Below are 25,371 nucleotides of genomic sequence, written 5' to 3'. Positions count from 1 at the left end.
GGAGAAGCAGAAGGGAAACACAATCCCAGCATTCTGAGCCTGTTAACTCTTTCTTCACCAAGCACAGGGGATTTAACAGGAAGGCTTTAGGCAGGAGGAAAGTGAAATAAATGGAGGAGCACTCCCAGAGCTGCAGGTTTCACTGGACCTCTTCTTAAGTGTCACTGCTATGCCAGCTTCCTTAACATCGTCCTTCTCTCCCAGCTCGTTGAGCACTCAGTGAGGGCTGTCACTTCTCTACGAGCCTGCTTTTCATAAGATTCCAGCTCTGTGAGAGGCTGAGAGGTGAAACCTGGGTTGTTCCTTTTTCCCTGTGGATCCTCCTTTAGCTGCCACTGGAATGCTCAGGAGCTGCCTTACTTGGAGGCTTGGCAGCCGCCAGCTGCCAAGTCCACCCCAGCTGCCTGGAAGAAAAAAAACACTGGAAAAAACAGCCTGTGCACAGCATTAGTGAGAGAATGGGTGAGCTCTGGTGGCATTTTAAGGACCGCCTTTTTTCATGTCCTTTGCTGAGAGAAAATTGCAGGAGCTGGGGGAAGTCTCTGATAATCATAACTGGGCTTAGGCCTATAAGTCTTGCTATGACAGATGACAAATTCCTTCACAAAGCAGTCACTGTGTCTATAAAAGATGTGTTAGCTGTGAATAGCAATAAAGTCATAGAACAAATTGTTAACGAAAAATACATTTGGAGCATGCGATCATAATTTGCTTACACATCAATGAAGCGGGAAGCTAAATAAAAATAGGCCTGCAGAGTACTTGAAAATTTTGCTTGAAAATGAAAACAAACAAAAAAAAAATCAAGGAAATAAGCAAAGTCTTTAGAATAGTCTGTAATGGCGAAGAAACTGGATATGAAAGAAGCCTAGGGTTCTTGTGAGAGATCCTCAGTGGTCATGGCAATTGCACCTCAGAGCAAGAGCAAAAATCCTTCTGTAGCTATCTGGATCAACAGCCACGAGGTTACTGAATATACGTGACAGGTAAGGAAATTGATTGGCATAGAAAATACTTCTTCAGATGTTTGTAGACGTAATGTGATCTTAATGTGGAAAAAGAATTTTTAGAAAATAAAGTTTTTTGTGTAAGTAAATACCTGAATCGAAAAGGAGAAGGTGACTATGCAAAGAAGATGGGGTCAAGAATTAAACTACCCGTTGTTGATACATAAACATAGTCTTAAACCAAGAAAATTATACTGAATAAAGGAGCAAATGAAAAGAGAGTAGTGAATATGAGAATACAGGAACTACCATCTCTGATCTAGAAAGCAAATCTTTCTAAATTTAGAAATAAAGTTTATGTGATGGAACTATGAAAACAAGATAGGATGTGGATTTTGATGCATTTTTTAACCATAATAAATTTTATTTTTAAGAAAGCAACATGGAGTTACACAGTTTTTCAAAATAACAAACACTGTTCTGATAAAATCCACCTTATCTGTGTTTGCTCAGTTTTAAGAATTGGGGACCTGACTAGTAATTTCTTACCCCAGTCTGGACCGATGTGTCAGTAGGTGACTTACCCTTTCACCCCTGAAGAAATGCCATCTACCCCATGTTAATGTATAACACTAATAGGGAATTCGTATCCACATCTCCAAGGAGAAGCATTTATCCAGATAATCTGTTGTTGACAGCAAAAGATGAGTGCACAGGAACATCAAAACTGGTGACTCCGTGATTTCGCAGTGGCCTCTCAGCTTGCATTTCAGCAGTACACTGGCTGAATACTTCAACCCAGGAGAGTTTGTGCCACTGAGTGAGGTTGACTGTAAAAATTACATTTCAAAAGAGAGTCTGCAGCTCATTAGGTTCACCAGGCTCATCCAAATATCTTACCAAATAATATAAAATAAACTCTCAATTCTCATAATATTCTTAGAGGTTTCGGCTGTCCTTAATGTCACCCCTAACCATCTATTCCCTCTTAAATTTAGATGTTTCCTCCTTGCACATTTGCAGTCCCATCAATTCTTCTACACCACTCTTCTATCTGTGCCCTTTTACCTTTCTCCATTTGCTGCTTCCCCATAACACCTATGTTCAGGCATCTCTCCTCTATCCAAACCACATACTTTTCCTCTTTGTAGTTTTCCTGTTCTTTGGCCCTGAGTCTTTTTGTCCTGCTTTCACCTCCCTGATCTCCCTAGTCCCACCTTTTCAGTTCCAATTCTTCCAACAAGAGGAAACACCACAAAATCTGTCTGCCTTATTTATCTGAACTTTCTATAGGTCAGGTTAAAAGCCTATATAAGGAGCCTAAGTACTTGTTCTTTGCTGGTGTGGCTCCAGCTTGAACACTGTGTGCAGGTTTGGATGCCACAATATAAGGAGGACATACAACACTGACAGAGCATCTAAAGGACAGCTGTGAAGATGAGGAATGGTCTGGAGGGGAAGACACATGAGGGGTGGCTAGGGTCCCACGATTTCAGACCAGAGCAGAGGAGCTGAGGGGAGGCCTCATGGCGGCTGCAGCTCCTCACAGGGGGGCGGAGGGGCAGCAACTGAGCACTGCAACAGGGCCCGAGGGAACGGCATGGAGCTGCGTCAGGGGAGGGTCAGGTTCGGGGTCAGGGAAAGGTTCTGCACTAGAGGGCAGTGGGCATGGAACAGGCTGCCCAGGGCAGTGGGCACGGCCCCAAATCGACGGAACTCTAGAAGCATTTAGACATCTCTCTCAGACATAGGGTGTGAATTTTGGGTGGTCTTGTGTGGAGCCAGGAGTTGGACTCAGTGATCCTTATGGGTCCCTTCCAACCTGGGATATTCTATGGTTCTGTGATTCTATGATTTGCTGAATCCAAAAGATAGCCTCTCTTTTTACACTGAGTCAGCAGTATGCTCGTGCCATGCTTGGGTGAATTCTGTTCCTTGCAGCTCCCGAAGCTTCTGCTGACTCTGCTAATGAGTGGGGCCATCAACACTGAGCTAGCTTGGCATGCCTCCTCTGATTATATAGGATACATCTGATACTAGCACACAGCTCTCCTCTAGTGTTAAATGAGTGGTAAGCTGGCATTTGCTAGGTGGATATGCACTGCTCTACCTCTACTTCCCTGTACTGTTTTCCTTCTCACATACCTAGATTAACCAGGCTAATCTGGAGATCACTGTGGATTTCAGCTTCCACTGTACACGCTGAAGGCCAAGCTGTAAATGAACCTTGTTGACTCAACCAAATCCACAGTTTGCAGAAATATACAGAGATGAACTTGTCTCTTTCCATGTGAATTAACACCTTGTTTCTGTGCAGTATATCTTGTAATAGTACTAGAAGGAAAGTGATCCAAATCTGGTCTCCTAGAAGTTGTATCCATATCTCTGGCTGATCCCAAGAGGCACAGTTGCAGCATCATCTCTATCTCTAACCCACACCACTAGCCACCATGTTTGCTGAGATTACACCCGCTCTGTACCTTATGTTGGTACCTCCTGCTGGGGAAAGGAGCAAAGCCAGTGACAGAATCATAGACTCAAACCATAGAATGGCTTAGGTTGGAGGGGACCTTAAAGATCATCTAGTTCCAACCCCCTACCATGGGCAGGGTTGCCACCCACTGGATCAGACTGCCAAGGATCCCATCCATCCCAGCCTTATACACCTCCAGAAATGTAGTATCCACAGCTTCTCTGAGCAAACTGTTTCACTGTTTCGCCACCCTCTACGTAAAGGCTCGTAAGTCTGGAACTGAAATCACGGGATCTCCAGGAAAAGGGAGATACAAAAACAAACCCTTCTGGCATCGACAGAAGTAGACCAGAACCAGAATAACAGCAAGGCTAAAGGTAAAGTGAGCCCAATTCGTGACTAACATAAACCACAACTGTGGGGCAGCTGCATCAGTTTACAGCAGTTAAGTTGCTTATCAGATTGTTCTTAGATTGGACTAATTTTTTTCATGGTCTCTTGTACCAGCTTTGAACACTGACTTACTCTGAGTTGCTGTCATTTAAGGTTGTTTTTTTTTCTCTCTCAAGATTTTCCATAGTTTTGACTGCCTCCATTTTAAGCACAGATGTTGGCCTCTAATTTTGGGGTCTACAGTTAGGTGCTCAGCATCTTTCAAAATGGGGGTACGTGATATGTAGAGGAGGAAAAGCCAGCCTAGAAAGTCTGACTACATGTTCTCACCTCTATCAACTTCCCTACGTAAAGCAGAGCAATAATACTGGGTGACCTGTTTTAGAAGTTTTCATGAAAAAATGAGTTTCATGTATGTTTTGAGAACAGGTGAGTTTTTGTAAGCAACTTTAAAGTACAGGCAGTTCATTTTTGCAGGGTGGTTAAGGTATAGAGCAAAGGAACAGAGCGCCTGGCTTTAGCTGCAGATTGCATGTGTTCATTTGCTTCAATTTCTGCTGCATAAAATTGAGGTGCTACTTGCCCTGTTTTCCACAGGACATCTGTACAGACAAGTTTATTCTCACGTGTGGAGTCTTGCAATGAAAGATCTCTAGGGAAAGAAAAGAGAACTACAAATAAAAAATAAGAATCTGTCACTGCTACTTCTCCTACTCCTGATGTTGGCACCTACTCACTGTCCCCACAGCTCAGACAATGTTCTCCTAAGGGCGTGTGTCTGGAGAAGAGAACATCCCCATATGCTAACATCTCAAGGGGACAATTTAAGCTGCAAGTACGGTGGAGGATGAGTTGCTCAGAACCCTTTCGATTACCTCGCTGTTCATGCCTTCAGTACTCAGCATTCAGCTCAGGTTCGTCTGCAATGGCAAATGACTGCCTCCATCAGTAGGAAAGGGCTCCATGAAGTGCCAGGCACATCTCACATCTGCTCCAAAACCAGGCGTTGCAAATGCAGCAAGTTTTCACCCATTTTCACCTCACCAGCCTCATCATTTGCCTCAACAAGCATATTTCATTTTTAAGCTAGTGCATTTATTAAAAAATAGACCAAATCCTAATCACTTTTCTACTCTATGATATAAAAGAAAAATTATACTTCGGTCTACTTAACTGAATCAAACATTATCCATACCAGTGCTGAGTGGTTTGTTAAAGGTCTTTTACAGAAAAAAAAAATCTTTATTTGACAAATTGTTTACAATTGCTTACAATTAGAATTTGCAATGTACAGTTGCAAAACTGAGTAGGTAAGACATTCTAAAAGCATCTTCAAGTATTTTTGATGGCTTTGTTGGTTTTGAAATGAAACAGGGAAAAAAAAAAAGAAAAACTCAATTGAGCCCCTGAATCTCTTTGTTACCTGGTTGTTTCCAACATAGTGTAAATTGGTTTGGTGTGGTTTTGATGATCCCACGACCTCAGCTTTAAGCTTATACTCAAATGTCGTCCTAAATAAGCCCAAATCAGGGCCCTAAAGGATGGTTTGTGTTTGTGTGGTGCTGTCCTGAGTCTTGACTGGAGTTTTTATTTGATCATTTAATTTTGGGGATACCTTTTCTTTTGCCTGAAAAGATTAGCAGTCCCTAGATCTGCTACATTTGAGGATATCCATCTGTTCTCCCAGACCTCAGCTTTCTGGCCACAAATGAGGTGTTTCAGATCTAGTCAAGCTGCGTGCATCGACCACTCCTGCTTCTCTTGGGGCCATGGAGCTAGGAGCATCAGCCGATATTCAAAGATGCTATGTTCCAACAGTATCCTTATTGCTTTCTGCAGGGTGCTCTACTAAGCAGGGAACAGAAAAATAAACAGAAAGCACACATGCCATCAGTTTGCCAGAACACTCTGGATGAAGCTTTAACAATTAAAGTAATGCAGGAAAAAGAAACAAAAAGTATGTTCCAAATCTGGAAAGAAGCCAGTTTCGTACTTCCGAAGAACAGTTGGAAGTAACAATCTTTATACCCAAATTCCCAAAGACCTTGAAGGAAGCATGGTGGAGGGGAAGCCAGCTATTCAGACCCTGTGCTTGAAGGTGGAAACCAAAGTCTTCTGAACCTGCTGTGGAGTCTCGTGCATGCCGGTCAGCAGCACAGGGTCTGTCTTGCGTTCCACTTTGTAGAAAGGGCACTCCTTCAGGTGCTCTGACATGCTGACCACATTGCTGAGCTGCCACCGGTCCACTCTGGAGAAGAGGCTGCTGAACTGCCACGTCTGGGCCAAGGAAAGGAACAGGGAGAAGAAGTGGGGAGGAAAAGCCAAAACGTTAGTGAAAATAGGTTTTTAAAAACATATATGCCTATAGAGTGTTATGGACAGGCTAGCAAAAATCTGGTTATGCAGGGCTGCCTAAGAAGTGGAAGTGTACTCTGAATTGCTACCTACCTTATGCCTGCTGGTTTTGCTTTTTTAGACATCATCTGTCAATTTTAATGGGAAAATAGAGCTTATGGTGCCAACCTGGAACTAAGCACAAAGAAATCTAGGACGTATGACCATCACACATGCAGAAAACTGTATCACATGTGTGGTAGGATCCAAGATGCTTACTGGTGCATGCATCCAAGATAATTATAAGGCAGAATGTCTATGGGATGTCTGTGTGATAGTATCTTAAAGAAACCTGACTTCCAAACCTTGCAAAGCATTTATCAGCAACTTCAAAGTAAGGAATGTAATAACACTGCCATTACTATCCCCACCCCAGAACAAGGCTGGGAAGTCTAAGGTTAAGGTTATTTCTAAAGGAGATACCAGCTTGTAAAATATAGAAATGGGCTGTTAAAATATTCTCAGTCTATTTGTAGTGATACCATGTTGTTCAGTGATACACAACCATGTAGTGGTAAGACTGCGAAGATGTCATTTTGCTGTATACCATTTAAGTAGAATAATTTTAAAAGGCATAGTAGGCTTCAGCTCCCTAAAATTGTTTCTTCCCATGGAAGGATGGTATGTGGCTGTGTTACACTAAAAATTACCTGAGCCTGGCGTAGTCCCAGCTGTCATACAAAGTAGACAAGAAATTCAGACTAATTACAAATTGAATGTTTTCAAGCAGAGTACATGAATTGGAATCAAGATTCCTCTGTGGTCAGTGCATAGGTGGAAGTTTTTCCTTCTACTGCAGGGTGCCACATCCTCCAGTAAACAATGTCAGTGCCCACCTCCTGTTCAGACTTAGCTAATTCAGCTTGAAGCCACTGTTCCTCATTACACAAATATCAAATTCACCACACTTAATATTTTCTCTTAATAAAGAGAAATAAATACTTGCCATAAACATCCATTTAATATTATTGGTAGGTGGAGATCTTTAAAGGTCTGCTTAAAAGCTAGGTCCTCAGATTAATTTTGTAAGTATTCTTTGGATCTCTGTATTATTTCCTCCTAGACTTTTGCCTTGTATGCTTGATCAAGCAGAAGCCTCTATTGCTATTCTTTCAAAAAGTTTTATGTTAGAGTAGCTACAATACTATCAGCTAGAAAAAAAATATCTGCAATAACTATTGCATTAACTAGGACTTACAATGAACTGTGTTTACACATTTCATTCTGACTACTCAAATGGCCAGTAAGGGAGGTATTTTTCCACTCCACAAATAGTAGGAGGCAGCATTACAGAAAAAGGCTTCTGATCCCCATGCTGCTCTCCCAGGTGCTCGCATCTCAGCAAGTCAAACGTTCATGGTGATCTTGTGAACCACAGATCTTGAAAAATGATATAATCTACCTTGATTTGTGCAAAGCATTTGATGCTGTCCTGCACAGCCATCTTGTCTCTAAATTGGAGAGACATGGATTTGATGTATGGACTTGGTGGATAAGGAATTGGCTGGATGGTCACACTCACAGTGTCCATGGCTTTATGTCCAATTGGAGACTAGTGACGAATGCTCCTCAGAGATCTATACTGGGACTGGTATTATTTATCATCTTTTTCAGTGACATAGTCAATACAATTGAGTGCATCCTCAGCAAGTCTGCAAATGCCACCAAGCTGAGTGGTGCATTGAAGGGCAGGGATGCCATCTAGAGGGACTTAGGCTTGAGAGGTGGAGGATGCAAACCTCACAGAATTCAATAAGGCCAAGTACAGGGTGCTGTGCCTGGGTTGGGACAATCCAAAGCACAGGCTGGGCAACTAATGCATTGGGAGTAGCCGTGCAGAGAAGGATTTGGAGGTGTTGGATTGGAAGGATTTGGAGGTGGATGAAAAACCTAATACAAACTGGGCTTGCAGCCCAGAAAGCCAAAAGTATCTCATCTACTCTCATGAGACCTCACCTGCAGTATTGCATCCAGCTCTGGGGCCCTCAGCACAAGAAGGACATAAACCTACTGGAGTGAGTCCAGGGGATGCCACAAGGATGACTAGAGGGCTGGAGCACCTTTCCTACAGCAGGCTGAGAGAGCTGGGAGTGTCCAGCCTGCAGAAGGCTCCGGGGAGACCTCTTGTGGCCTTCCACTATTTAAAGAGGGCCTACAGGGAAGCTGGGGAGAGACGCTCCATCAGGGAGTGTAGTGACAGGACAAGGGGTAATAGTTCTAAACTAAAAGAGGGTCGATTTAGATTAGACATTAAGAGGAAATTATCTACTATGATTCTGTGATTCCAAAACCCTATGAAGTTGATGTGAATGCCTGATCTGCTTCCAGTCACAACCTTTTCTTTACCCTTTCAGTGTTCTGAAGCTTGACTTAGGTTCAATTTACTCTAGATCAGTTTGTAAAGAATAAATGAGAGGTATGAAATGCAAGTTCCTTAAAACCCCATGTGTCACCTTTAAGTGTCAGGAATTCTCAGTTTCCAGTGCCTAAATATGGTTCAAATGCAAACAAGTTACCTAAGGCAAGCATGGGCGAGGACCTGTAGCTAGGCAGTAGATACCTATTCACACCTTCTTACCTTTTCTAGATGGGCAGTACTTTAAAGCCTTGCCTCACTCCCCAACAAACTATGCTTCACTTTCACAGCCTCATGAACCTCCCCCATATCAGCATGTTTATATGCAGAATTGGTTGTTATGTTTGTGTCCTATCTGGTGAGGACCCATGGTGATCTTTTCCCCATTGCTGCAATCACTTGCCTTTCTGCGAGCTTTCCATGAAGTACCACCATGGGAATATCTTTTTTTCTCCCAGACCAGCAGGACCATACCCCTCTCCTGAAGAAGGGTGGCACAGATGTCCCTCATCAGCACTGACACTTGTGATAGCTGAGATAAACTGAAGCTGTCCAGGAACCCAGCAATGTACTTCAGCACTTCCAGTGGGAGGCTGCTGAGCAAGTCCTTGGCTTTCCCTCGATCATCCACTTTGAAATTGCACGTCCCTGATTCAGCAAGGAGGGTGTCAACCTCTGGTTTAATAGCAAATGTCTTGAGGAGCTTGCTGTATATGACCTTAGCCTTGTGTCCGTCAGGGCGGAAGTGATTTTGAACAAAAGTACATCCCAAGTAGGCCAGTGGACAGCGAAGCTGGAACCATCCATCCAGACATGACTGTATGTCAGCATGCACGTTCTTGAAATGGGATGCAAACTCATCCCTCCTGAAGAAATGACTGCAAGTGAATGTGAAAGCTGAACTGCTTTTATTATGTCTTCTGGTTACACATTCGGTGTACAGCTCCACATGGAGTTCTGGTTGGCTGTTTTCATCCAGAATATCTGCTAGAACAGCATCAGAGGAGAAAGGCTCTAGAGGAAAGCTGTATGTCTGTGTTGCAAAATCTACAAACAGTCCATCAATACCCCTGGCTTCAGAGATCTCATGCCCTTTCAGTTCTTTTTCCAGTGCACACAGCAGTGTGGCTGTCACTATATTTGCCTTAGGTAGTTCTTCTGGGTTTATTCCCAATTCTGAGGTATCCACTGACTTGTCCGAAGTAGGTATCTTGTGTGCCATTACATCTCCTAGTCGTGCTCTTTTGCCACAGTAACTAACTGGCACTTTGAAGGTATAGACAGTCTTTACTTCTTGAGCTTCCAAGTTCCCATACACAAAGTCTTTTTCCTTGGGTGTGCAAGCAGCCATTTGGCCAAAGCGAATGAGCATTCCCCCATGATGCACAAGATACATATTGTAATCAGCTACACCAACTTCTTTCTTCAGCCTCTCCAGGACCCCTTCTTGCCAAGGAGCCAGCCCTGTCATTTCTCTCTTTGCTGCTTGTTCAGGCTTTTGGTCTTTTGGCTCTTCTGCCTTACAAGGTACTTCCTTTGCCTTCTCCGCAGAGACGGCAGCACAAGGGCTCGATGCTTTTTGCTTGGAAGCCTCTTCCGTCTTTTTTCCTGAGCTGGTTGCTGAGCCTGTTACCTGGCAAGCCAAGAGCTCTTTGCTGAAAATGTTCTCCCAGGTTTTGTAGCTCCCCAGATCCATTCCTTCCTTGTCCTTTGCCAAGTTTTCACGCTCACATTGGCTGAGCTCAGGGAACTGGTCATTGCCTTCCTGGGAACCACAGGCTAATCCTCCCACAGCGCCTTCCATCCCATCCATGGCTTCTATTTGCTCTCTCACTTCCTCCTTTTTCCTCCACTCTGGAAACAAGTCAGCTACTTTCAAATTCCTGAAAAGTATCTTCTGGTCTCTGAGCGCCAATGCTGTGTCCAGACACTCTTCACTCAAGTTCTCCTTCATAATATTCTTGTGGAGGGTTGTGTCTGAATCCACATTTGGCCAGCGATTCCACTCCATTGAACAGCAGACAACACTGGCTGGGCATATCTGAAGGTGCTTTGCCAGCTTAAAGCGGGCCATGGAGAAAGGACATCCATAATGTGCGTTGAGGCAGGGAACGTGCTCCAAGGGACAGAGCAGTTGGTGCTCCTCTTGCTTGCACATGTGGAAAGTGGCACCACAGTGAAGGCGGCAGCTGATCACCATGCAGGAGACAGAGGCCTCGATGGGTGCGCGGCAGTGCCGACTGAAGCACCTCTCACAGTGCCTGTGCTGCCCAGGGGGAGCTTTCGGAGCCCTGTGCTGTGTGTAGCAAAGGCAAGAATAGCAGAGTTAATGCCTGAAGGGACAGGAAGGGACGTGGACTGCCACTGCCCATGCCCATACCCATGCCTGGTTTCTACAAGTCAGATTCTCACGTATGCTTCTGGCAAGAATTAGGCTATGAGCCCCATACAATTACATATCAGCATTGATCCTCACCATACATCATGGTCTGGTAGCAGCAGGAATATACACAAGATCTCAGCACTCTTTGCACTTAGCCCAGCAGAGGCAGCCAAAGTTTGAGTGTAAGCTGTTTTCTGTCATGGTATTTACACTGATTCTGTACGTTCCATATTGCTGAAATCAAGCCTTCCACAGGCACAGAGGGAGATCCTCCCCATTTCCTCAATACTCTTTGAGTGGGAAAGATGACAATTATTTTCCTCTGTAGAAAAATTAGCTGTTCATTTGGCCTATATATCTCATCACCCTTGCTTTGTCCCACTAAGGACATGAATGATCACAAATGATCTGGTCACAACTGCTCTATATTTTTCAGTTCATCCTATATACTTAAAAGTCACTGTCAAACACTGCCCAAAACAGACCAAATAATCTTGAGGTGATCATATTTTAGATTTGGTTTATGAAAATGTTAGTGATACTCCAAGTGGTCAGAAAACAGGGAAAGAGCTCTCAGGCAACAAGAATGAGCATAAACAAAACCAGTCTCTGTTTCATAAATTTGGCTGCCACCAGGCAGCTCCATTATTTTAGTGTGTTGCAACTCTCAGACTGGATTAAAAGAACAAGTTGAGGAAGCCAAAACAAATATCTCAGAAATTTCAACCAGCTTTATCATGTAAACAGGCCAAATGTTTTCTTAAGAAAGAATGCAATTCAGTTCTCACATTCCCATATCAATATGGGATATCAATATTTAAAAATATCTATATATTTTTTCCTCTCCTCTTCTTAAAAAACTTTAATGCAAAAAAGACATACAATTTTCCTGAGGCCAAAGGAATATGATGTACGATGACCCTTATGTAAAAAGTTATTACTACTAGACTACTAGACTGCCACTGGCTTTTTGTCAAAAGAAACCGCTCATCTGCTTTTGTTTCATTATTGTGTTTTTCGCTCTTTCCCAGTAAGTCAATTAAATTAGTTTAATTAGATGAAAATAATATAAGGCCTGTTTCCCAAAAGTTCTAAGTGCTCTTTGCTTCTAACATCACTACCCTTGCAATTCCAGGCAATTCCAGGCAATAGCTGTTACTCCGTGCTAAAAATGGGAAAACCAGCGGAATGTGACAGCAAGTCAAAAGAGAAGGCGATTAGCATGAGGCATGCCTTCTTTTGACATTAAAAATATGACAGTCTGAAGAAGGAATGACAGTCTGGGTCGATCGGTGGTCCATCCAGCCCAGCTGTGTTCTTCCACAATGTCTACAATGAACAGCATTGTTTTGGGGGGATACGTGGGACCTTTCGTATTCCTTTCTCTTCACAAGCTCTCAGCTTCCACGGGAAGCTGTACTGGAGACCCAGAGACTGCCTAATCCTCGTACTACTTGGAGTTACCTTTCTGGACACCTAGATCTGGCAGCAGCAACTTGGCTTGAGGACTAGCTACTGCAAGCAGAAAGCTCCCGGCTTCTGACTTTCTGCCCTTTGCTGTAAAGGCCCGCATTTTAGCCTGGCTCAGTCTAGTGTGCATTAACTGCTGTTAATGTTGAGGTGCATTACCTGTGTTGATAGCTTCATTCTGTCCACTGCAGCTCCCAACACTGACCAAAATGTGTTTAAATCCCCTTACTGAATCAATGCCATTGCCCCTCCAGCCTACCCAGTAAATGAACAATTCCTCTGTGGTTCCTCCACCCAGGGACAAGCTTACACTCTAAAGTATAAGGGTTGGGTATCTGTGGCTTTGTTTGCACACTGAAAGAGCTCAAGACAGCAGAGAAGGAAAGCATTATTTCACAGCCACTCACTATAATGTTCCCTGCTTACCTTGGGAAGCACAGGGATGCTGGCCACGTTGGCCCTAGCCAGATTCAGTCCCTAAATATCCATGATTTAGAATTGCATCTGTCCTGCTTTAGATTGTTCAGTGACATCTACTTTTATGTGGCTCAGAGAAGGAAGAGATGCAGATGGATTTATTTCGCATTGGCAGCATCCTTGCTACTGTCATTCTTGTAGCGTTTTGCTGCAAATATAATCTCTAAAAATAGCCCCAGCTATGACTTGCATAAGGTCAGAGGAAGGCTGGGCACATTACACTGCAATGAAAACACGACTGTATGAACAATACTTTCCACTGCAAAACTAACTCTTAGAGAGAAATAATTGATGAATAAAAACACATGAGAAGCACAGGCCTTATGACTCTCCAAAAACACGAAATGCTGATTACAAAGTTTCTGGAGAGGAGCCTGCTTTCACGCTGCTGTATGCTGAAACCAACCACACCAGTGTAGAAAAAGAAAGCATTTTTTTTATGAAAAATGACCACATTAGAGCATTCGGATCCAGAATCAGTCTTCTTGATTAGTCAGATCTGCCATTGTTGGTTCAGTTTACCTCATGTTTAACTTGAATATGCTGTTTGTTCAGACAAATCATTTCTACATCTCCCTCCTAATTATCGAATCCGTGAAACTGGACAACTGCGAGAATGGAGCGATCATTTTTCTGGTATATATTGGGGTTTGAATGATTCCTATATTCTAACAAGCCAGTAATCCTAAGCTCTGTATTTTAACTGATGATTCAGCTAGCTCCATCTCTTAGTTGATGATATCATTCTCAGTGCACAAAATACAACAGCCTTCCAAAACATTTAACAGAAAGTTTACAGATTTTCGCCTCAGTCACTGATACGTAGCATCCAAAGGCTGATGACACACCGATATGTTGAGTAATGAAGCATTTCTCTAAACCTCTATACTTAATGTTTCCCTGCAACATGCAATATTTTCTAAGAGCTGGGTTAAAAAAAAAAAAAATCAAAACAGAAATGCTTACTTAAATCATGTTTAAGGTATTGTGGAATGAAAAGATGCAAACTATCAACCACAGTATGTCCACTTTGGTAGATCTTTATTTTTAGACTGGCATGACAGCAAATCAAGTCATGTTTAAAAACACAAAACTGCCTTTTAATTGCAGATATGCCTGTGTCTGGAGAAGATCTGTTCAGTTATAATAACCTACAATTTATAAATCAATTAAAATTTATTTTCAGTAGATGTCCTTTTAACTCAGTTGGAGTCAATGGGCCAAAACAAAACAACTCTCTCTTATTTGGTATTTGTTGTGTAAGTGATGGATAACGATACACTAAGACTATATACATCATGCCTCATCTCTTCTTGAAGATTCAAGGGGTGTCACCCATTTCAAGGAACCAACAAAAAGGGCCACCAGAAACCCCAGACTGCATCTGAGATCTGATTAAAAATTAACACCAACAAATCTTTCTAAGATATACGATATGATATGCAGCTCTTAAAAATCTCAGGAAAGTTTGTGACCAAACGCTGGATCCAAGAATGTCAAAGTTCTATATAATATTAGAACAAAAAATATTTTACAGGCATGTTAAATATGCAGGGCAGAAAGCAACTATTCATTCCCTGTTACTCATTATGCACTGTTTATCTCGTTTTCCACATAATATTTAAATCTTGAGGTGAATGCAGGGTTACTAATTTCCTTATGGTGTCTTCCAATGTATATACTATCTTAGTATCTGAGTGGTTCACAAGTAACAATGGATTTGTATTTGCAGTACTAGAGATGCACCTGAAGTTAAAAGAAACTAATACTTCTATCTGACAGATGTAGAATTAGAGTATAGAAAGACAAAACCACATTGAATTTAAAATAATACATTCTGCAGATAATACACAAACCAAGCCCAGAGACTCTCAGGTTCTGATATCTTGCCTCCTACACAAACATGCTGGCAGAGACAGAAAATCACATTTTCTAGGAAAATATCCAAGTCTCCTCAAACTAAAGATTTTCTTCTCTTTTTGTACAGTGCACCTCCGTAGTCACAAAAAACTGAACAACTCAGCAAGAAGTCAAGCTTGGTTCTCCAGCCATTATACAGATATATTTACCTCTATGAGCTCAGAAAGAAAACACTGTGACACTGGAAATGGCACCATTCTGCATTTTTACATCTCTGTGAATCTAACCTTTCTAGTGTCCTGTCCTTTGCTACAAAATAAAAACCAAATCCAAGAATGTCACCATCAGGAGTCACAGTGGTCCCTAAGTGAGTTATGCCCCACATCTTTGCACACAGATCACTGTCCTGCCAGGCACAGTTGCTCTGCAACGGCCATTCAGCCTGATCGTACAGGTATATTGTGGTACCTGACATGAGCATGGCACAGCTCAGGGTAGGTGCAAAAGGAAAGCAAAAGCTGTAGATGAAATCTTCGTCTGTAACAGTATTAAACTACTATCAAGCATTTGCAAGCCACAGTTTCTTCAAGGCTTAGCCCTTGAACAAGTTCATAGGGATTTTATAGGGGCACCCTGATGCCAGGGCAAGTCTTCTGGTGAAGCTCAAATCCCTGGTATAAGACAAGAAGAGGGAAAAGTTTTTCCATGAGACAGCTGCCTTGTTAGGTAAGCCCAAACATGGAAGGACAAGACTGTAGCAATCAGGGAGCTGTTCCCTGTATTTTTCAGCTGGGGACCAGCTAGCTGGGGATGTGATGTCCAATGGCAATAAACATTGGTTTGAAACTGCTGAATTGGTTGGAATTGCTTTTTACCGAAAAAAAAATATACTTTAAAATGATAGGGACAAGGTACATCCATAGAGTAGTGCATCAGTTAGGCAGAGACTTCAGTGCACTGCTTTTCATTCATATCATGTGTGCTGTTCAGGTTCCCACAGCAGTCCATCAGTTTCTCTTCAGCTCCCAAAATCTGATGTGCAGGACCGTCAAGCTAAGAGAAGCTGTTGCATCACCAGGTCTCCCCTCTCCTGGTAAATCACAGTGGAGAGGCACAGACACTTGCATGTGCCATTTCCACACAGCCAAATGCACCGGTGCTGCTGCAGGAGAAGCAGAGGAGGGCTCAGAGCACCGAGGCACTGTTGATGGAAACCCCACACAGCACTCACCTGTAGGATTGCGAGGTCAGCAGTATTTCTCACTCTTCCCTACCTGCAACAACGCAGTCGCAACTCATCTGAGATAAACCCACTCAAAAATTCTTTGTGCTGATGTGGTCTCATGGGCCTGGGGCAGCAGCAGGAGTTGGGAAGCAAAATGGGAGATAAGGAGGCTGTGACAGGCATCTGCTCTGCAGCACACGTGAAAGTCCCTGGGCTGTCCTTGAGAGAGACACAGTTAAGTAGACTGTCACTGTGCATCAGTGCATCTGTACCTGGCAAAGGAGCTTATCGAGTTCAATGACTGCTTTAAAATAACAGGTTTCAGTTTAGTTGCAGTTTGAGGGGGAAAAAAACAAACAAAAAAAACTATGGTCCAAACTGCTTTGTTTTGTTTTGGGCTCAGGTTGTTTTTTATTCCCTGACAACAATTTCATTAATATACTTCTCTGAAAAATTCTTAAGACAAGAGACAACCAAGTGAATGGGCTTGAGCAAAACAAAAGAAACTCAGCCAAAGCCAGATGCGCAGTACAAAGAGTTTCAGTGCTCTTGGTTAAGGTCTAAGTCGTATAAAAAGAAAAGTGAGAACATTTGTGAATAAAAATCATTAAGCAGTCACAGCTCTAAAAAGTGGGATAGTACCTGTAACACTTGTTATCTTATTATTGTTATATTATTGTTTATTCTGGACTAAAAGCACATGGTTTGCAGTCTGAACCTACAAACCCACTGGATTTGAAGACTTAACATTTTTGAGTTTCTTGAAAATTGCAGAAATTGAATTTTTGATTTATCATCTGTCCCGGTATTGAAGTTCCCATTTAAGAGTCAGTGTCTTAGCTTTTTAAAATCCCACATACAGTGCTGCAAACGATGAACATATTATGGAGCACTTTTCATTGCAGAGTAGCCTGTCACAGAAGTGTTCAGTTACCAGCCGCCTCCGTTCTAGGGTGCCACTTAAGACATCTTGTGTCTCATTTTTCTACTTCATCCTAATTACTAAGATTCTTTTGAAGATATCTTGGTTCTCAGAGCTTAATACAGTAACCATTGCATTGCATAAGGTTTCACCAATAAAGACTGAAACTCTAATTACAAAGACTTACCTTAATCATAGGGTCCCTGTGTTTGTACTAAACACTTGCTCTCTTGGTTTTGCTCAGCTGGGTTGAAGTGAGGTGAGGAAGGGCTAACTGGAAGCAAATAAAGAGGAGAGGATGGGAGGAGACAGAGCAAGCACAAGCAGAAACATCAAGTAGTTTTGGGATGTTAAAAATAAAACCTGTGCATGTGACTGAGCAGCTCAGCTTTCAGAGCTGTTTCTTCCACTGTATTTGTTAACACTGTCACTACTGGAGAGATACTTAATGGAGAGGATGCAAGAGAGACAGGACAGACCACGTCCTCTGCCCCAGGCATTAAGAAGAAAATAACAGAGCGTTTCCCAGAGCCCTGTGTCCGTTTCCTGCCACTCTCATCCTTTATATCTCGACTCCTCCTGGTGTCCCTATCAACCTGAAGTTTCTGCTGTTCTAGCCATCATGCATCCCCCGCTCTCACTGTCACCTCAGTGATGGATGCAAACAGCATCAATGGATTTGCCATCCCTAGATGGTGAGGACGGAGGAACTGAGCCAGCATCCCTGCTTCCTTCCGTCTGGTTGCTGAAGTATCAGTGCTTCTCCCCAGTGCGACAGCGCCTTCTTCTTTTTGCGGTGGCAGCTCTGAGATCCTAAATTGCAACAAGTGTCTTGCTTTGCCTTATCTTTCTTTGTTCCTATCTGTGAGACCCTGGTGGCTCTGAGAGTTTGAAACAGTGCAGGCGACCGTGTTTTCATTTTTAGGCTGAACGAAATGTCAGTAGGTGACAACGAAAGCTTGCTTGTGCCAATTGTGATTTAGTAGTGCTAAATATGGTTAGCAGTCTGGCTCCATGGCCTTTTTTTAGAAAGGGCTGTGTTATTGTGGTACCATTTTGTATCACCCCACCGCGCTGGGTAAAAATGGGGCCAGCAGGAATACGTGTGAATCCATATTTCACCCAATCATGACATTATCACTGGTATGTTTGCCCCTTACACTCACCCTCTAGTTCACAGCCATTCTTCAGCCTTTACCCATGGCAGCTTCTTCAATGTTGTCATTGACTTTTTCGCCGTGCTTAAAAACATACTGCTTGCACACTTCACTTTTATGCAAAACTGCTTCTCAAAGTTCTGTACTAATGGTTTAGGAATAAACTCTCCAGATGAATTAACCCAGATTACTAAGTGCTTCTGAAGCAGGCGTTGTCAGAAATGAAACCACCTTCTATCTTAATTTTACCAGTGAAGGTGACAGGAACCAGGAACTCGTTTTTATTTATTTATTTTTTTACCTGCAGCACAACACTATGTTAGAACAGCTGCATCTGAAATTATACTCTCAGCAGAAACAGGAGAACTTGCAGATTTCTGCTGCCACTGTTACCTGTGCTGATTTGATTCAAGAAATCTCAGGAACACACCAACCAATACTACAACTAGAAATCCTGCTGCAGTACAGATAGAGGGGTAGACATACCATGGTATATAAAAGTCCTATGAAGTACATCTACCAATATGATATGCATAAGTACACATTCATGTAAATATATGTGTACATGTATAAGTCATATGTATTTTGGTATACATATCTATTGCTATGGGAAAATTGGAGCAGATCTGGTGGTTCAGAAGTGAGGCTGTCGCTCCATACCCCCAGCCCCTATCAGTGGCCAGGCTCAGCTTGCATTCCCAGTAGGTACAAGCACAAATACACACATACACACATATATGCATATATATATGGACTGCCACACAGATAAGAGCCAGTCACACAAGGCACTCGTGAACACAGTCAGTGGCCTCAAACAGCACCCCTCTGGCTGAGCAGGATGGAAGGTCATATATATAACCCCACATGCTTGGCTCCAGCCTTCCCAGTGTTTGGTCCTGAACATCCAAGCCCTATGGCTTCAGCCCCAACAGCTGCTGGCACAGCCTATGCCCCAGGCACAGCCAGAGGTGGCCAGGACCTGCTGACCTCCAGAGCCAACACGCCATGGCTGGTCCCCAGAGCCCACCATGTCAAGCCCCAGAGCCCCTGCGTCTGGACCCAGGAGCCTGCCATCCCTACCCAGGCAGCTGGCTGACCCTGGCCCTCTGGCAGAAGCTCTCCCTTGCAGCCCCTAGCCATCCAGCCCTGCTCCCATTCACCAGCTGCTGGAAGGACCCCCACTCCCACACCCCCCACGCCTATCTGCTCACCCCAGTGTTGCTGCACAGCTGCACAGCCCTGCTGACCTCTGGCACCTGGGCCCTAAGCATACAGCGAAGGAAGCCCTCACCCAGAGAAAAGCTAGAATAAAAGCACAAGACAGATGGCACTGAGCAGGCTATTTACAGAAGCAATCGTGTGCAGCCAGCCCTTCATAGTCCGCCATCTCTTAGCATTCCCACGCTTGTTCCCACACAGGTAACCTGAATCCCTTCCTTTCCCACCTGTGGTCCCACCCCTAAGCATCCCCACGCAAACCCTTTGCAATCCCAAATGACTTTGCTTCTGCAGGATGATAAAATAAAACCACAGAGTATCCCAAGTTGGAAGGAACCCACACGGATCGTGGAGTCCAACGTCTGTCTCCACACAGCCCCAACTAGGATTGAAACCCGATGTCTGAAAACTTTGAACTCCAGCAGCTTGGGATCGTGCCCACCGCCCTGGGCAGCCTGTTCCATGAGCCAAGACGTAGCAGGGTGCTGGGAAGGCACCCCTTCCTGCTGCTATGCCTGTGACTTTTTGGGCTAGCCACGAGACCGGCACTCCCTGTACTACAGCTCCCGGCATGCCACGCCGACCACTGACATACTCCCCACCGGAGGGCCGCGCGCTCATCTGCGGCTGCGCGGGCTCGAGTCTGGCGCGTGCTACCTGCTGGGAGCGGGAGTCCCTCTCGATGAAGGCGCTGCCGCCGTGCGGTTGGGCGCGTCTCAGCAGGCCGGAAGGGCTCCCCGTCCCACAGGGCACGGCGGTCGTGCCGGAAGTGACGCATTCTGCCGGGCGCAGGCGCAGTGCCATCGGCTGCCAGCGCTGGGCAGACAGGGCGGCAGGGAGCGGCGCTCGCGCGCCTTGGGCCCGAGAGGAGACAGCGCGGGGCTGGGCCGGGGCCGCAGGTACGGGGGTAAAGGGGCTGCTGCCGGGAGGGCGCGCCCGGCCGAGCCGTCAGAAGGAGGGCAGCGGCAGCCGGGTGCCGAGCGGGGCCGCGCCGGGGAGCGCCGCGGCCCGGTCGGCGGCGTGCGTATGGCCGGAGCCGCCGGCACGAGGCGGGCAGCGGGCGGCGGCCCCGGCGGGTGGGTCGGGCCGGTGGCCGCGGCCTTGGACAGAGCTGCCGGGCGGCACCGGGGCGGTCTCCCGGGAAGCGGGCGTGCGACGGCCTCCCCGCGTGGCCTGGCAGGGGCCGGCGGAGCGCTGCGCTCCGAGTGCGTAGCGGCCGCGCTCAGTTGTGGGAAGCCGAAGTGAGCGGCATGGTGGTGGGTGGGGGGACCACGCTGTGAGGGGAGGCGGGGCCCGGTCCGGGCGGCGGGGAAACTTCCTCGCGTGTCTTCAAGCCCGCCGTTCTTCACGGTAGCGGTCTCTAGTTAGTCTGGCAAAAACTGTTGCTTCTTGCTGCAAACGTTATCTCGCCTTCTTAAGTTATTCCAGCTACAGTGTCATCTTTTTACTTTCTTGCGTGCGGCGAAGGCTCGTGCTGTGGCACTTGTAATTGTCAGGCAACCGGCGGTCTTGCAGCCGGCAGGAACTCGGCCCATTCATAGTCTTTGCGTTTGTTCCCTCCTACTGAAACACATGTGAGGATGGTTTTAAGCTTTGCCTCTTGAGGGCGTTTAATGGAAACTGAAACTCCAGGCTGAGAGATGTGTTGTGAGCTGTGGAAATACTGAGCTGCTCCTTCTGCATAACTCCCAAATGGTTGTGTTTAGCGATCTCTTTATCCTGTTTTATTGGAGCTTCTTTTTCTCTGGAGTTTTTGTTCTCCGTGGTATATTCTACTCTAACTGCTTACTGGTAATAACTAACTTCAGAAGTTTGGGTCTGTCTGTGGGCTATCCAGAGATGGGATTGCGATGTTATAGCTAGAAGCTAGGTATATGGAAGCTATCTTGTTTATACTGAGAAACTGTAGCAACTAATAGTTTGTCTCAAACTATTCCTTGCTATGTCTGTTTTTGTTTTTATTATGTTGCTCTCTCCGCTACCTTACCAGATTGAACTGATGTGAACTAGCTAGTTCAAAACAAGTTTACTTCAGCTTGAACTACACTTGCACTTTTTAATTACGTGGAGACATGCCCATAGGCACAGACAAAATTAGGAGTAGTTTGAGAGTTGGCAACATACCATGACGTGGAAGGTTTTCCTCAGAACGGGGACCCATTTTTTTTTTTCCCATGAGGATCCAGTGGTGCTTCAGCTCAAGAGAACATGACTGTTGTTGGGGCTATAACTTTCCCCCCCCTCCCCAGGCTTCTAAACAGTTCCTTTGTCATCTCCAATCCCTAATTGCAATTCTGTACCAGGATGTTCCTTTTTGCCATCAGTGTGCCATCCATTGTCTTTTTCTGACGTTGTGCCTTCTGTGTTGATGTGGTCAGCCTTGGCCTGCCCAGGTGGTCCTCTGCAGTGAGCTCAGAGCTGCTTACTGTTGAGGAAGGGAGAGGCAGCAGTGGCCCACTTCAGCAGCACTTTCCTTAGGCACATTTGAAACAAGTAGTAGTACAGGTTTCTGATGGTGTGACAGTTTCTGAAGGGCTCTTAGTTGTAAATGTTTATTTAACCAGATTGGCAGTCTTATTACAACTTCAGTGTTTCAGCACAATTTTACAGTGCTCCCCCTCTTTATTTTTTTTTTGGTCTAGTTGAGTAAGATGAACAGAATGGTATTTTTGTTTTAGACTGCTTGTATCTGGCAGGCTTGTTTTGATATCTGTCTCTTTGTGAAACTGTGGAATTCTTTTTGTAGTGTTTTATGAGTTCTGGTGGGGCATAGGGGGGCTTAACTCATGTCCTTAAGAACACTGAAGGAAACGATGCCTTTGAAGGTAACTGTCAAGAGGATAGGTTGGAAAATATAACTTTGTGGCAAGAAGTGTGAGATTAATGGAGCCAAAATAGCGCCCTCCAGAAAAGATGAAAATCAAGTTTATGTGAAAAAGTATGAAATGCAGCAGATAAAATTAAGTGATGTGAACTATGGTTATTGTTTCTAATTGAAGTTAGAAGCACAAGTGAAAATGAAACAGCAGTGACAAGTAAATAAATTCAGTCAAATCCATTTAAGACTTCTGGTAGCCAAAGAGATTAGGGGGAGTCTGGTAGGCTAGGATCTAGTCAAGAAAAGTAAAAGACATTGAAAGAATTACACGCTTGGTTAAGTGTTGTGAGATTTAAAAATATCTAAACCCTACACAGGAGATTCTGGAATGGTGTAATAGACAAACAAGCTACGTGGTTGCTCCGAAAGTAATGCCCCCCTATTTATTTTCACAGAAATACAACAGAGTACAGTAACATTATTTGATAAAGCAAATTCTCAGGTACAAATACTATTTTTCACTGTAGTCACCACCACTAGCTATGCATTTTTGCCAATGAGGAACAAGAGCCCGCATGCCTCACTTGTCAATATCTTCACCAGTGGAGGTGAACTGCTATCACCACTGCTGAAATGCACGACCTGCTGCCTCACTGTGCTCACATCCACTGTGTGGTTTTCATAAACTTTCAGCAAGCATTGATGAATGTCAGTGAGTGGCACTGACACACCTTTGGTTCATATGCACTTCCATGTCAGATGCCATTTCGTCAGACTGCCCTTCTGCTGCCATCTGTTGCACAGCTACAACATGTGAGTATACGTGTAAGGCAGTATTGGTGGGAAGGCTCAAACCTTTACTGCCATACCACCAGCATCTGCCTCTAATGTTGAGAACCAATGTAATAAAATAGGAAGCATTACTTCTGGAGAAGTCCCTGTGGAAAGGCCAGAGTGCCTCTTTTTTCAGAGCATAAGATTGGAAGCTGAACTGATAAGAAAATTATCCAGCTTCATACTGAACGGTTAAGTAGAATGGAAGTCCTTGTTTAAATAATATGATAATGGGAAAGAAAAAGCCAGTGTAAATTTCAGAGATAAGTGGTGCTGATATGAAAGTAAGGCATTTTCTTCTTCTCTTAAGTAAAAAAAAAAAAAGCAAAAAAAAAAAAAAAAAAAACCCTTCCAAAACATCGATAGTCTATTAAAACTTCCGGAGTCTGTTAAGCGAGTAATGGATTAAACTGCTTTATTTTATATCCAGGTAAAAATGTGGGGTTTTCTTGGTAGAAAATGCAAGCAGCAGGATTTGAAGCCCACAGAAATTTTGGTGCTTTTGAATTATTTTAAAGAGGGTAGAGGAACTCTGTTTAAGCTTACCTTTGCTGCTTTCACAAAGCTCTTGGTGGAAACCTCAGGTAAATATAGAAGCTGTGGAACAGGAGGACTGGAAGTCATGTTAAGCAACCTCATGAGCGTCTTGAACTCTATTAAGCGTTGTGCACATTTGATAATTCATTATGAGAAGAACAGAGCGTAAAGCAGGTGATGAACAGTAAATTTCCCTTCCCCAGAAATTTCAGGTTTAAAAAGGATGTTACGAGGAGGAAGTGTGTGTGAAAAAACAGTAGGAAGTAGCGTTGGATTAGTCACAGCATTTCCGCTTCTGTTTATCCATTAGTGTAATGCAGGAGTAAATGGACTTCAGTGACATAGAAGCAATTTTCAATTGAGATAATGTTAATATGTTCTTGAAACATAATAAATGCTCAGTATTGTGAAGAGGAAGAACCTAAAAACATTAGAACAGAATGAATGGGATTGCGTTCCTGGATGTTTATGAAGGCAAACATGTTCTGAGTTTTAAGAGTATGCTGTAAGACTTGGGGTCTAGCTAGTCAGCAACTGCTTTCTTTATCGCCTAGAATAATTATTTTTGATTGTTTTTATTTGGTAGTTTGGACAACCCACCAGGCTCAGCAGGAGGCTTCATCTGTTTTGTGAGAACATAACCAGTTTGACACACGCAGATTTATTTTACTCTATTTTGTGGTTTGGGTTTGAAGTTGAGACTGTGTGAATTGCTGATTTTTGGAATCAAATATCTGGTGGCTAAGCATCCCAAATGTAGTTATCTCAAAGAAGGCATTGTAATCTGATTAGATCCACTGCTGATCTTACACTTGACAGAAAATTCACCTGTTGATGTGTGAAAATGTTTTGGTTGACAAAGCCACCTTTTGGTTGCAAGCAAACCACAAATTTTAAGAAATGTCAGCTAATGTGTCACTGTGATTAGATTGTTCTGACTTTTTAAAATTACATGAGGCATGATTGCATCTAACAAGATGCAGGACTTCTCCGAAGCTTACATGTGATCACACGTTTAATGGTCGATATGTTCTTATTTTGTTCAGTTATCAAAAGAGGAGTTTCTGTGAACATGCAGTTTGTCGGGTTTGTGAGTAGTTGGCACCCAGCATCCCTCCTGCCACGGGCATGAGGCAGAGCCTGCGCTGTCAAGCCCCCAAGTTCCTGGGGGTTTGGTGTGCTGTGGCTGATATATTAATATTATACAACTCTTCCGGTTGCCAATGTCTGAAGGAAGGATACGTTCTGCAGAACTTGGCCTTACTGTTATTTTGTGATGTTGAAGTCTAATTAACTGAAAGAGTTCTGGGCACACTTCATACCTTTCATAATGCTGAGTCACTGCATCCAGTACGTTTGTTGAAGATATCAAGAAGATGAGAGAGAGGTTTCATTTCGATGTCTTCAGTCATTCACAACTCCACATAAAAGTTGCTTTAAACTACAAATTTAAATTAACGTAGTCTGTTTTTGATTTGTTTTTGAAATATGTGGGATTTCCTATCCCCATGAAATGGAACGCTGAAAGGTCCACACTTTTCTCTAGCAAAGAATGTTCAGGACGCACAGGAGATATTGGGATGACTTTTTTCTGACGGGTGATGACTGTCAAGTGATGTAGGATGACTTGTTTTTTTTCAGATGGCCTAATTCTTAGGTGTAGCTTCATGGAAAATACTCTGTGGGTCAGCTTGTTCTCTAAGTGCAGGGAGGGGGTGCTGTAACCTTAATCAAAATAAAAGGGAATCTCTGCTTTACAAGAAAAACATTACACTTTAGTTTGGCCCATAGGAAATAATCACTTTCGCTATTTCATGTAGAAGGGCATGTTAGCATGAAGTTCTTTTAAGGGTAGTATAATCCTATGTGTTTAAAAATTTAATTCCCCATCACTAGTTCCTTTGTTT

General features: G+C 43.8%; 2 protein-coding genes across 8 annotated transcripts in view; one reads left to right on the top strand and one right to left on the bottom strand.

Moving 5' to 3' along the window:
* Positions 1–4,886: 4,886 nt before the first annotated feature.
* FBXO40 (F-box protein 40) lies at positions 4,887–20,079 on the bottom strand. Of its 7 annotated transcripts, none has more exons than XM_046944375.1 (4): positions 17,088–17,156; positions 15,985–16,197; positions 8,967–10,859; positions 4,887–6,090 (listed from the first exon to the last, which is right to left on the bottom strand). In XM_046944375.1, the coding sequence occupies exons 3-4, from the start codon at positions 10,761–10,763 to the stop codon at positions 5,893–5,895; spliced, it is 1,995 nt and encodes a 664-aa protein (XP_046800331.1). In that variant the 5' UTR covers positions 10,764–10,859; positions 15,985–16,197; positions 17,088–17,156; the 3' UTR covers positions 4,887–5,892. The 7 variants fall into 7 exon arrangements, with proteins under 7 accessions (XP_046800331.1, XP_046800337.1, XP_046800340.1 ...); XM_046944381.1 differs by having other exon boundaries at positions 16,028–16,197; XM_046944384.1 differs by having other exon boundaries at positions 15,985–16,192.
* The window catches only part of KPNA1 (karyopherin subunit alpha 1), a 51,707-nt gene continuing 46,392 nt past the window's right edge, over positions 20,057–25,371 (top strand). The window contains exon 1 of the mRNA NM_001030774.2: positions 20,057–20,174. The gene's annotated coding sequence lies outside the window, so the exon portion shown is untranslated. The remainder of the gene's footprint in view (positions 20,175–25,371) is intronic.

Source organism: Gallus gallus, chromosome 1, assembly GCF_016699485.2.
Source record: "Gallus gallus isolate bGalGal1 chromosome 1, bGalGal1.mat.broiler.GRCg7b, whole genome shotgun sequence".
In the NCBI taxonomy this organism is placed as follows: Eukaryota; Metazoa; Chordata; class Aves; order Galliformes; family Phasianidae; genus Gallus; species Gallus gallus.
Note: the sequence above shows the minus strand (reverse complement) of the source record. Positions and strands in the feature narration are given on the sequence as shown.

Excerpts from the sequence above, each read along its gene's own strand:
- FBXO40 (XM_040648448.1), bottom strand. The coding sequence starts at position 20,079 with ATGGCACTGCGCCTGCGCCCGGCAGAATGCGTCACTTCCGGCACGACC. Across the intron at positions 10,860-19,932 it reads GGGACTCCCGCTCCCAGCAG|CACAGGGCTCCGAAAGCTCC; the intron begins GTAGCACGCGCC and ends TGCTACACACAG. Across the intron at positions 6,091-8,966 it reads CATGGAAAGCTCGCAGAAAG|ACGTGGCAGTTCAGCAGCCT; the intron begins GCAAGTGATTGC and ends TCCTTGGCCCAG.